The 13,382-nt window shown below is 43.0% G+C and overlaps 1 protein-coding gene across 4 annotated transcripts in view; it reads left to right on the top strand.

The window, feature by feature from the left end:
* The first annotated feature begins 248 nt into the window (after positions 1-248).
* The window catches only part of LOC102236849 (filamin-A-like), a 45,425-nt gene continuing 32,291 nt past the window's right edge, over positions 249-13,382 (top strand). For all 4 annotated transcript variants that reach the window (XM_023335699.1, XM_023335690.1, XM_023335695.1 and 1 more), the window contains exon 1: positions 249-606. In XM_023335699.1, the coding sequence (XP_023191467.1) occupies positions 249-606 (358 nt within the window). The remainder of the gene's footprint in view (positions 607-13,382) is intronic.

Below are 13,382 nucleotides of genomic sequence, written 5' to 3'. Positions count from 1 at the left end.
TTTTCGAGGACTGGAGTAGAACAGACTCGCCCAAACTACTCTTGAGAGTTGTCTATCTGCATTCTATAAATCAGCCTCTAATGCTGATTTCTTTCTCTCTCTCTCTCTTTTTTTTTTTTTTTTTTTTTTGCCTCTCTCTCGCACAGATCAGCCGCAAAGTAAACCAGAGAAAGTGAGAAGGCGGGAGCAGCCGAACAGACTCCACCCAGATCCAGCCAGCGAACCAAGGCGCAGCGGAGACCATAAAAATGAGCGGCTCCCACCCCCGCCTCCATCAGAGCGCCGCGCCCGCTCCCAACGACAAGGACGCAGAAATGCCCGCCACGGAGAAGGACCTGGCCGAGGATGCCCCGTGGAAGAAGATCCAGCAGAACACGTTCACCCGCTGGTGCAACGAGCACCTGAAATGCGTCAACAAGCGGATCGGCAACCTGCAGACGGACCTGAGCGACGGGCTGCGGCTCATCGGGCTCCTGGAGGTTCTGTCCCAGAAGAAAATGTTCCGCAAGTACAACCAGAGGCCCACCTTCCGCCAGATGCAGCTGGAGAACGTGTCGGTGGCGCTGGAGTTCCTGGACAGGGAGAACATCAAGCTGGTGTCTATAGGTGGGTGTGATCATGAATGAGGAGCCAGCTGCTCCGGCTGAATGGAGAAGGTGTGAACTTCACTGGCTGTGTGGAGAGGAATGCACGGTGCAGCGCATTGCCGCAGCTGGAAACGGCAACACGTTCTGTCCTTTTAAAGGGTTAAAACATCCAGAGCATTAACGCGACAGACAGAACGTTCCCTCAGCGTCCAGGAGTTGCTGTGCTTTGTTCAGATTGGAGGCTGCTTAGGGAGGAGGAGGAGGGGCTCGGTCTGAATGTTCAGAGTGGGGCCCTGAGTTTTTCTCTCCTCCTGCTGCCTGAGCTGAGCTGAGCTGAACTGGGTCAGCTGTGCGGCTGGATGTTGCTCTGGCCTGGAAGGAGAGACAAACAGAGAAACAACACAGGACTATTGTCTGCACTCATGTCTTGCTGTGGGTTGGGTCTATGACGCGCAGCTTGACTTGACGAGCTTTGTCTGCGTGCAGCTGCTTGCCTCCTCTCCTGGTTTGCTGTAGCTGTTGTTTTTACTCGGTGAATTGAAAGCTCCAGCAACACTTGAGGTGCTAAGAAGTGACTTTTATAAAGTGGTTTCTTGGCGCCTCAAGTCTTCCTGGAGTCTTCTCCCCTTTTACTGTGTCCATGCACTTTGGGGAAGTTGTAAATGGAAATGTTCTGGATGACTCTCTGAATTAAGCTTCCTGCTCTGATGTGCATCGCATCTAGGCCTGTCATAACAAAATTTGCTGGATGATGAATTGTCCCAGTGATTATCGCGATGAACGATAACATTGTTTTGAGACCACTTTCAAGTGATATATTGATAACGGTACCGTGATGCGAGTTTGCCCTCTCAAATGTCAATAACCCATAATTTTGCAAATGAGGCAGCACTCTGGAACTGGCAGATGTTTTAAATATCCAAAATAAAATGCAGCCAAAAACGATGGATAAAAACTACAGAACCAAAACCATGAATTAAATGGATTATGTCGTCTCAGGAAAAACCCATTACCTTTCACAAAATATTAACCATCAGAATGGAGATTATTAAGCTCAGAACCCTTGGCTGTCCTGGCGACACCAGTGTCCTCATGGGCCAATTGTAGGAGTGTGCAGATAAATCAGCCAGCCAATAAATCGGCCCTGGATACCATAAGTTTGGGAGATTGACAATTGGTTTATACTTTCACGTGAAGCTGATTTTATCCTCTGATCAGCAAAGGTCTAAAAATCAGACACTGTCCTTTATTTCTCTGCCATAAGAGAGTTTTGACTGTTAGCCCCGCCCACCAGTTCATGTCTGCATGTTTGCAGTTAATGGTCATCCCACTGTTGTCATCTTTGTGAGTTTCTTGCCACATTTAGCAACAAAATAAATCTGTATGGGCAGGTCAGGCTTTAAAAAAAAAAAAAAAAAAAAAAAAAGACAATGGCGGACAGTCATTGAGGTAACGGACAGTTAAGGGGTTAATTTATCATGCTAATAATTGTTTATTGCAACAGGCTGAATCATATCTCACCTCAGCTGCGTTCCAGCCCTCTCAAACGGCCCGTAATAAACTTGGTCTGTGCTATAACGGCATTTTCATGCCACAAATGAGCAGTTTTATTGCCGCCTGAGCGGAGAACCACCTGGAGCCCGGAGAGGCAGCCTGCAGACGCTCGGAGGAAGAGGTCTGTGTGAATCAGAAATGACTGAGTCCTGCTCATCCTCAGGGAATGTCTGGCCCATTTCAGGGTTTCCACATGCATGTTCAGAACCAGTGGGCGGAGCTACTGTGGGTCTTGCTTAATCTGTGGTTTGAGGCTAGTAATGTGGCATTGGTGGGGCTGGAAGAATATGTATGTGTTTTTTTTTTGTTTGTTTTGTTTTGTTTTACATGTATCACTTTGAATCTTGATGCCAGCTTGGAGTATTTGTTGAGCCAAGCCGTACCAGGCTCCAGTGATCCTCCCCTGCAGGACTGCGTGTTCCTGCTGCTGACTCACCCTCATGTCCAGCTGTCATCTAAAACTCCCTTTATCTGAAGATGAGGGCAGCCCGCTTTCTTCTTTCACTTCCTCCTTTCGTAGCAGAAAAAATGGCCACACCCAGGCTGCAATACTCACCACAAAATTACTAAACTGCCATCTCAGCAACAAGATGCGTACAGTCTCGGCCTGTTGCTTTGCTCTGAGCCTCCTTGTGGATTCCCTTTAATGTTAGGTTTATCTCAGTTTCTGAGTCCCTGCCCCTAAATGCAGAGTCTCAGATGTCCACACCTTTTCACTTCTCATTTGAGTACCAGTTGAACTGTTGCTAAAAACCAACGTGGATGGATATGCAACAATGACCAGCGTTGACACTGCCATTAAGGGTTACTCAAGAGCAACCAGTAATTTGCTCCACCCTGACGGCAACAGAAGCAACGCTAGGAACTGGACAGAAAACAGTTATTAGTCTGAAAAGGTCTGAAGGTCGCGTGTTGCGAATTGATCAGAATGCTCGCATCCTAACCTGACACGCGTGTCCAGGCGCACTTGGAGCATGTTGCCCCACCCTAACACGCTTACTGTACTAATGGACTAATGGGAAGAAACAAAACTCTTTTAAAAACTTCACCAAAACCAATCATCAACTCAAGACAAATGTTGATGGGAAAAGTTTTGTTAAATGTATGAGACTACAATAAAAAGTCAGAATAATTGGCTTAAGCACTGGAAATGTGAGCCAGCAGCTTTATCATAGTTTTGAGGATAACGGATTCCCTCACAGAAGCGCTAAGCACCAAAACCGTCTTTGTCTTCATTTCAAACTGTTTCAAACAGCATGGGTGACTTTCACACGACGGTGGCCGTTGCTATTTGGGGTGTTATTACATGTGAACCCCCTAATCACCCATGTACACAACAGGTGCACAGATTGCAGTTTTCTGCCTGATCACCGATCTATAAAAAGCCTGACCTGCCATCTCTGATTCTAGCCGCTAACGATGTGTTTTAGTCTGAAATGTTGCTAAATATAGCAAGAAAGTCACTGAGTTGATAACAGTGGACTGACTGTTAACCGTGTGCAGGTGTTGGCGTTCTCTCATGGCAGAGTTTATGTGGACAGCAGCTGATTTTTATTTATTAATTTTTTTCAGACCTTTCCCGGTGTCAGTTTTTCTCATGCAAGTATTGGCCGACGTTCAGTCTCTCAAAATTAGGGATTTTCATCACTCATCTGATTTATCGGTGCACCCCTAATGCACACTCATTAAAAACGCCTAATGTGCATTTGCTAAGATTCGATATTTGTAGACGCGAGATTAACTCATCAGTTAATCTTTGGTATAAAACATATTGTAACCAGTTAACCTGGAACCATTGTTGGAAGGATTCCATCATTCTAAGCGTGCTTAGATGCCTAGAGTACGTTATCCGTAATGCTGTTTGTTAAAAACTAAGAAACGGAGATCTGTGACAATTAACCCACATTTTGTTGACAATTATTTTATTCTAATCACACAGTAACCCACCACTCTTAATGTATCAACCATTTTTTAGGAACTAAATCAGGTGAACACGTGAAGAGCAATTAGTCCAGCAAACAGGCCATTGTCAATATACAGAGACTGAATGACATTTAAAATGCATCTTGCTAAATATTGCAAGAATTGACTGAGATATTGAGCAGATTGTCATAAATTGTGCTGCTCCAATATTTACCCCAGCTTCACGATGCTGCACTCCCGACGGCTTGAGTATAAGATGAGAGGCTTAAAGGCATGGTGTGACGCCTCCAAAAGAATGGTTCTGAGTTGTTTGTGTTGCTCTATGGCTTAAAGCATTAGACACTGCCGTGTTGCACTGGTTCTTGTCTGTAGGTTGCTATTGAAGGTGGGTCTGCTGATTCCAAAGTGAATTTTTCCAATAATATGTCGACAAAACCTTTATAAAATCCTGTCCCGTTTCCACAATCCTTGGCTCAAATCCCAGTGATCACTGCAACCAAAGTTTCTTTCCAATATGGATGAACTTGTCTTTCTACAGTTTTCAAAGCCACAATAGACCAGGAGAAAACTTGTCCATTAAGGATGCAGTTTAAGCGCCTTGCAGCTTTTGGAGTGACATCGGCCGCTGCATAAGACATAATCTGTTGGTAATCTAGCTTTTTTGCTCGTTTCATTCAGTAGTACTTTAAATGTCCAACAGTGTGACGTTAGTTTTGCGTGCATGTCGGAGATGAGTTTTGTACTGCACAGAATTCAACTTGTCTATCTTCACATCATCCTGGACTTTTCCCATTTAAACAAAGGGCCGTTTATGTAAAGATCTCATTCTAATCAGCAGCATCTTTTCCTCAGCAGCAGAGTCCTGATTTTAAAGCCCTTCAGGAACGCTTCTCAACCTGTGCTCGCCTGCCTGCTGTTCGCAGAAACATCAGGATTGCAGCCAGTAAACTCTTCCATGAACGCTGCATGTGCAGAAAACAGACTGATGGGGTAACTTTGTTCCTGGCGGCTCTCCTGTCTTTCCTCGGGAGGAGAGATGTGCAGGTTGGGGCACATGCGTGTGTGGCAACAAGCAGTTGTCTCCTCCTGGAAGGATATTGCTTCATAATGCAGTAAATGTTTTACGTATTACTAACGAAAGAATGAGGTAAATATAATTAACAGCGAGCATTGCTAGGATTCAATGGTCTGTGAGCTCAGTGGAGCACAAACAGGCTTTGGTGCTCTGGTGGTTTGAACCAAAGCACATGTTTGTGCAAACAAAAGCAGAGCTAGCTATTGAAACATGAACATGGGGGGTGTTCAGGACTGATTGGGGGCTGGTGTGGGTCCTGCTCCCTTGACCTCCATGGTGCCTCACCCATTCCTTTGGATTTTCTACTTCCTAGATGTATTTAGTATGTCAATCCCATTGGCTTGGGGTTTTTGGGGGTTATTTTTCCTCAATGCTCAAAGCCCCTGGCCTCTGCTGCCATGGGCTTGTGCAGCTGCTAGCATGTCTGGGTTGATCGCCATGTGGTGGTGTGGTTGGGTACCTTCTCTGCTCTGGGGTCTGCTGCCCTTGTGCTTCACTGACAACATGCCTCCATGTCCAGCCTATAGCTACTTTTTGGGGGTTTGCCTGTTGTCTGCTACAGCCTCTGAGATCCAAGGCTACCTTAAGACCAAGTACTGAAACGCTACTACTCTTAATGTTGCATCCTGGCAATTTGCATATCACCAAGAACTGAGTGGATTCCTTAAGTGTTAGCCAGTTATTGAAGTACTATGCATTCAGTCTTTCTGTGCCCGAAACACATTTAACGCTTGTTTTAATGCATCATAAAGATTTTAGGGAGTAAGCAGGTGGTTGGCACAGTAATGTCATTCAGAAAGTACTGTTGCCAGAACTCTCCTTGAGATTTAAAAAAAAAAAAAACCTACTCACATCTCTTAATCCTTGTTTTATGGCTGATGGGGGTTGAAGGCTGTAAAGGATAAAACAGATCACATCTGCTGTACTTCTGTCCGCCTTCCTGTTATCCCCTAAAAGTCTGCTACTCCCCTATTTTCCTCCAGCCTGAATGAACGACAGACATGCTGCAGAATGTCTGTCTAAACGTCTCTCCACATCTCTGCTACTTCAGACTGCATTTTGACTTTGCTGATACAGAAAATAGCCAATTTTAAGCCTCCTTTAGTCCGTAATTCTGTTAACACTCGTCAGTGTGTCCTACTCATGACCACAGCCCATTTCTGACCAGCTCTAAAATTAAATTTCCACGTGTCTATGTGTTCCCACTATGTCTTCAAAGTTATCAAGCATAGAGTCCAAAATTATTTGCTAAATCTCAACAGTACCTTAAACCAAAGTACTAATGGATAATCATTTAATTTGCCAGTCCTGCATATGGAAATATCACAGGTTTTGCTGAGGTATGACTGACTTGGAGCAAACGAGAAGGAACAAGTTAATGCTTCAAAAGCAGCACTGTGGACATTCATGTATTCAAAACAATATCTCAAGTGCTTTCCCAACAGTAAACCTGGAATACAACTTGCAGGAGGGACAAAAGAGGATAATCTCTAAATATTTTAAGCTCTACAGGCCTGAGCTGGAAAAAAAAAAAAGAAAACTTAAAACTAAAATATCCTAAGTGCTCCATTAAACACAACTTTTCTGTAGTTGAAATGAACAATTTCAATAAAGAACTGCCTGAACGGGACAGACGTCCTGCTAAAGTTGGAATTGCCTTCATAAAGAAAAGTTGATGCTCAACCAAAAGTGAGATAAATGTTGGGTGAAAATGCGTCTCCTTTTGCCAGTGTGTTGACGATGCAAGCATAAGCTCCATAAGCTAAAGAGGACCGGTCAAGAGAATGCTGCAGTGTCTGCATTCCCATGGAGTACAGTGGTATTCCAGCTATTGTGTTACATCATAGTTGGAAAGCTGCCCCCAAAACCCAACGTCCAGTGTTCAGCCTGAACAAGGAGACCCGGAGAAAGCATGTGAACAGCAGCGACAGAATGGAATATGTGGCTAGTTTCAGAAAGCTGTGCAGGCCTTTAGGAGTTTCTGTTCAGTGCTGGTTCTTACTCTGTTACAAGATCTTTTTTTTCCAGATCAGAATTTTTATTTTATTTTATTTTTTGTTTCCTTTGCCATGCTGAGAAGCACGTGGTTGCGTGGAAACCAAGATCCTTCTGTCAGACTTGAAGATGGTTCTCAGATGTTTTCAGGAAGAAAACAGTTGTTGAAAGCTGCATGCTGTGTATCAAAACTCATTAATCATGTTTGCCTGAGTCCTCCTCTGGCCTCCTGTCCTGCCCTTCCGCCCCAACCCTTCATCTCCTCCTGCTTTCCTTTCATTTTCCGATGCCTGCCTTACTCTTTTCTCAGATGGATAGAAAATATCCCATTTTCAGTTGGGTAAATTGTCAGGCTGGAGTTAAAAATGTTCTATGCTCAAGCACTTCCCTTTTCTTTTTTTTCTTTCCTTGGGCCTTCCACCTCCCTTCCCCTCCTCCATGTCCTTCCCGCCCTCCTCCCTCCCTCCCGGTCTGAAACCAGAGCCTGAGGAATGGGAGGCCTGCCAAGATCCAGTTTGCTTTGCCCTTTTAAGGCAAAAAAACCAGGGGGAAGTTTTTTCTTTTTTCAAGCAGAGGCAGAAAAGAAAATGAAGGGAGGGAGGAAAAGAGGGGATGTGTGGAAGGAGCAGAAAGGAAGAGCAGGAAGTGTAGTAGCTTAATTGTGGCTCATTTTCTATAACTTGGAGGGACGGAAGGAGCAGAGAAACGATCCGGTTTTGGATGTTTGAGGGAGCTGTAGTTGCATCACACAGCATTAAAGCTAATTTAACTCAGGCCATCATCTTAATGTCCATGAGGTCAATGAGCAATCGAAGACATTTCCTGAAGTATCGTTTTTTTTTTTTCTTGTCAGAATATTGAAGAGATTCATGCTTTCTGTGCATTTTGCTGCTATATTTGGCATCCATAAATTCTTTGTTTTTTTCGTGCTGAAGTATTTGCTTCATGTCTTTATCGCGCAGTGAGAAGTGATAGATGAAATTTTTTTACACATAAAAATTGTGGGAAACAGAGAATCCATAGATTGTTACACATTGCATTTTACTCAAGGTGAAAATTCCCTAAAACCTAAATTGGAAAGATGGAGTTGCTTGGTTAGAAAACGTGAATTCGGTTGTCCACAATCACAAATAAGAAATTGCCATATTAAATCTGTGATCATTCCCAGGGGCAGGAAACGCCGACTGTGTTTTCGTCGTTGGTTTTCATTTCAAGGTTGATGGAAACGGCAAAATTTGAAAACTTAATCAAAACTCAAGTTTGTATACTCACTTGAAGTACTTCCCGGCTTTTCCAAAAAGTTATTGCGCCTTAGGGTAAATGGAAACACATTTGCCAAATAAGTTCTGACATAGTGTGCACCCCCTTCTATTGGTGGGTCTGGGTCGCACCAAAGACTCAAAACCCCCAGCTCGGAGGGAAGGACCCCCATTTTCTGAGATGTGAAGTTTATTCTAGTTTGAAACATCTACTTCCTGTTTATTACAGCCATGTGACGCGTCAGAATCTGATGAAATTATGCGTTGCATAGTCTGGTTGATTTACTCCAAACCAGTAGATGGAAACACGACTAATTAGCATTTTCTTTGATAGTTTTAAAATTCGCTCAAAATTTTCATGACAATTGGATAAAAACAGAGCTACTGTATTTCATGATTTGTAGTGATAAAAGATGTACACTGATTGTTGCCATGTGGTTATTTTTCTTCAAAGTCCTGATGCTTGTAAAGGTAATTAATTTTTCTATCCATCACCACACCTGCTGATTCAAGATGCGGTAATGTGGAGAGAAACCCACAGATCCCTCACCACAGTTTCTTTGACTAAACTCATCACCGCCAAATCTGAGACTGTTGTCTAGAGCCAGAAAAGCGCAGAGCGGTCAAGGAGAATTAGTGCGGCGTACGTAGTGACGCAAGTTCTCTACTGGTCTATCGTGGTGAAGAGCAAGCCGAGCCAAAAGGAAAACTCCATCAGTTTACTAGTCATTACGTTACTACATTCATCTATGGTCATGAACTTTAGGTAGTGACTGAAAGTACATGATTACACAAGAAGCGGCCAAAAACTAGTTTTCTGAATTGGGTGTCTGGGTTCCCCTTTAGAGATGGAAACGTTGATCCTCTGCGAGAGGCTCAGAGTAGATTTTTGGCCTCCTTCCAGTCAGACCTGAACCACCTCATGACCCTTAATTTGTAGGGTTGGTGGTTCTTCTGGGTTTTTTCCCCCAGTGACTGAGTTCTTTACCCTGTTTCTAGAAGCAGCCCAGTCACCACAAAAGCTGTTAATTTCAGTTGCTTATATCAGGAGTTTTGTTGTTTTTTTTTTCGTTAGAAGGTTGGTATGTGAATGGACCAGTAAATTGAGAGTTCAGATCAATCTACACCACAACAGACCATATCTGTGATGCACCAGTGGCAATAAAGCCAGAGTCCATCTACACATTTCTTGGTCTGTCCTACAATCCTTTTTGAACAAGTCATCAAAATGGAACTCCTTCAATTTACCCAGATGGATATCCTCGACCCAGAGGAAGAACGTCATAATTATCCGGTTATAACTTTGGTGTCCGACTTGACATCAGATCCTCTGGGTTTCAGCGCACCTGTAATCTTGGCCAGCGAGTTCAGTACCTCCTTAGCCGTGCAGCGTGAACTGTGTGGAGGAAAGCATTGACATGCTGATTTGAGTTGGGATATGGAATGAATGTGATGCGTTCAAGTGGCTTCATCTAAAAGTGTGTGTTCACATTTTTTAAAATTGAATAAACGTTTTAAAGCGAGAGCTTATCTCCTCGCTGGTCATACTTCTCGGTCGAGGGGCCAGGATAAAGACAAGCTGTGAGTTGGGGACTGGGATGATGTCTCTGGTGTGTCATGGGTTGGTTGGTGGGAGGTCCTTGCTGCTTTGAGACTGTGCCGAATGGATGAGTCATGGGAATTTTGGGGACAAGAGGAAGATCAGACCTTTAAAAAGATTGGAGGGAAGACTTGTGAGTCAGCAAAAGGGAGGCGGGGGGGTTTGTGGCAGGCTTTGTCCGTATATGGGCTCCAGTAGGCTTGTGGTCTGCTGGGAATACTGCCAGATTCCTTGGATGTTTAGGAGCTATTGAGAGGAGGAGAATACACACACATGTACTGACGTTATCAGAATGTGTTTGCAGAGGTTTGTCGTAACACTTTTGACAACAGCTTTCTCATCGGACTAAAATACCTTTTTAAAAGTCATTCAGAGTTCTTTGGAAACACCACAAGTGGGAGTTTGTCGCTGGCTTTTAGTGTCTTGACTGAAAATTCAACACGGTGCAAAATCTGACTTCCTCAGCTCTTGTTTTGGTAACATTAGGGGTCCTGTTTGAGCTGGTGTACCTGACAGCTATGTGACACACCCTTGCTGCAGCTGATCTGCATTCCTCCAGCAAGCAACAACCTGTGATGCACACCCAGCTCAAACCCACCCATTGGTCCAAAAGATGGTAATTTTATCTCTGTCCTTAGGCAGCCTTTTCTGACTCTCCTTTATTGCCTCCATTTTCTTGTCTCTCCTTTTGCTTCCATTTGTGGTTGGACAAAGTTCTCCATTTGTACCCACGGGCAGAGAGGTTCTGGTGTTCTCATGATGACTGACCTCGTAAGCATCACTGGGTCCTGAGCTCATGCGGGGTTTATTTGTCCACTGGGAGCCAATACAATGTCATGTTTGACAGCACTAGAAAACAACTTGTTATAAGCGGCGTTTCCATTGACGATGGCATTTTGCAATTTGACATTTCGAAAAAGAAATTTGCTAAATGGGAGCATAGCAGGTTTGAAAAAAATCTTTTTTTAAAATAAAGCTTTGTTGCTTTTTTGTTGGCAAAACTGCAGTGGAAACGCTTTGCATTAAACAAGTCACATGATCAATAGCGGGATGTTGCCGTTGGTGCAAACCACGAAGAGGACGACGACAGGAAGTGGCAGGAGTATCACGGCGTGGCGCGTTTTTTACCGTTTTATCGCATGAACAAACTTATTCAGGTGTGATTTCTATTTGCCTTATTTAGTAGAAACGACATAATTGCGAAATTGTGTTTCTATTTGACACTGGCAGAATATTGAGAAAGCTTTGCAGACATTTGAAGTGGAAAGGCAGCTAGTGGGACATTTCCCTGTCAAACTGGGTCAAACTGTAATAATGAAAATATTTAAGTAGATCTGTGCCTTGCACTTGCATTGTGTTTTTACAGCTTGTCTGGCTCGCCTCGTTGCTCTGCATCCAGTCCGACCTCATCCCCAAACTCTTGTTGTGGTGCCAGGCCCAAGTTTTCCGGCCTGTAATACACAGTAACCTCCGCAACTGAAGCAGTTTCCTCAATGAAACCACTAAAAATTAGTCTGGATTCAATAGACGCCCTGTTGAATCAAGAATCCGATCTGGGCCACTGAGGCTCAGTGGATACATTTTATCATAGCAGTCAGCACAGTGCTTTGCTTCCTTACAAAACACTGACACTCTTACCCAATTTTCCCCCCTCCTAGACAATGTTCTGATCGGTGAGAGGACACGCTGACACATTGCCCCACCCTTCCCTTCAGGCTGGACCTCTGCAATCATCCCTTCAATAAACCACCTTATGCAACAAGAGTGCTGGATTTGCTGGGGGTAGGGGTTGTTGTGCGAGTCGTGCCCAGACTGGCTTCCACCTTGCATCACTTTTTCCTCTACAGCTGGTGGTTATAAGCCGAGAGGAAGACCTCATATCAAATAGCCACATGGTGGGGTGTATGCGCCGCTTTATTATGATGCATGTTGATGTGACTATCAATGAGTTCAAATATATACTGAAAAGTTAGTTTTTTGGGGGTTTTTTTTGTAATTCTCCAACAGTCACAGTTTATCACGTTGCCTCTTTGCAGTTGGCCAATCACAATGTACAGATGAGATCTGGAACAAAGCGGTTTGTGTTTTGTTTTGTCATGCTTGGTCAGGATGAAGGATTGCTGGAAAGTCAACTACCCAAAGCAATCTGCTGGGCTTGCCTTACTATCTTTTTACTAGTTGGCTTTATGAACTGAATTTGATGGTTTTGTGTTGTGATGAAATTATGATGGAATCTGTTTCATTTAACTGTTGGACTGATTTTTATCTGGATTTGAGTTGGACCCATTGGTTGTGGAACGCGTTTCACTTATTTCCCTGTAAAACAGAATCTCCATGACAAACTACATAATTTCAATAGAAAATTTAATTTTTAAGAATATCCACTGTTGTAAATTTAAGTTGTATAGAAAAGTGAAATAAGTGGTAAATGATAAAGTGGGGTTTGATTATAAGTGAAATGGTTTTCCCTTATTTGACTAAAATGTCTCCAACCATTACAATGTTCTGGAAACATGGTTTTGTTTTTACAGAAGTCAACCCATTTCATAGAAGATTTGAAATCTTTTCATTAATAAAGCAAAGAGCTGAGCCCTGGGCTGATATGGGGAGTACCATATCTGTAGGAGTGATATTTAAGTTTCTTATGAAATGTTCAACACTTCCGAAAACCAATAACAGACATTACATTTTGTCATTAAAATCATCAATACACAAATATGTTCCATTTATTATGGTCCAAAAGCAACTCTTAAACCGGAGGGTTTTGGACTCGATGTGCAGTTTCCTGGATAGAGGCTAAATGCTGCTTCTCCGTGTTTGGTTCTGGTTCTGGGGATGCAGAGCAGAACCAGAATCAGAACAGCTTTGGTGCCAAGTACTTGCTCCGCCAAGTACTTGTGGAAGTGAGAACACAAGCAGCAGCTGTATGAATAAAGGTTGAATAATAATAAAAAAAATGTATCATTTGAACATATCAATGTTTTGGGGTTTTTTTGTCAATCTGGTGACTATAGGCATGTCATGCTGGGACTTTTCCAGTATGACTACCTTAAAATGCCACCATGTCATCCATCTACACAATACTAACAATCAATCCATTTATTTAAAGCAAAGGGCTATTCATATGAATGCTTAAATATTTCTATTACAGTCTGTAAAAAAAATTAACTAATGCAAAAATGTAACTACATACTAAATTGAAGTGTATGTTTGGATTAGCCTTAAAATTATAGGCTTGTTTTTCAGCTCAACAGACCAACACAAGTATAACAAGCTGATGTAAGATTAAAAGTTATAGTTAAATTTGTTTGTAAAAGATGAGGTACAATCTTAGTAAAATAGAAACTCCGATTGGAAGATCTTGGTATACATTGATTCTGTTAACCTGT

This window comes from Xiphophorus maculatus, chromosome 1, assembly GCF_002775205.1.
Source record: "Xiphophorus maculatus strain JP 163 A chromosome 1, X_maculatus-5.0-male, whole genome shotgun sequence".
Classification (NCBI taxonomy): Eukaryota; Metazoa; Chordata; class Actinopteri; order Cyprinodontiformes; family Poeciliidae; genus Xiphophorus; species Xiphophorus maculatus.
Note: the sequence above shows the minus strand (reverse complement) of the source record. Positions and strands in the feature narration are given on the sequence as shown.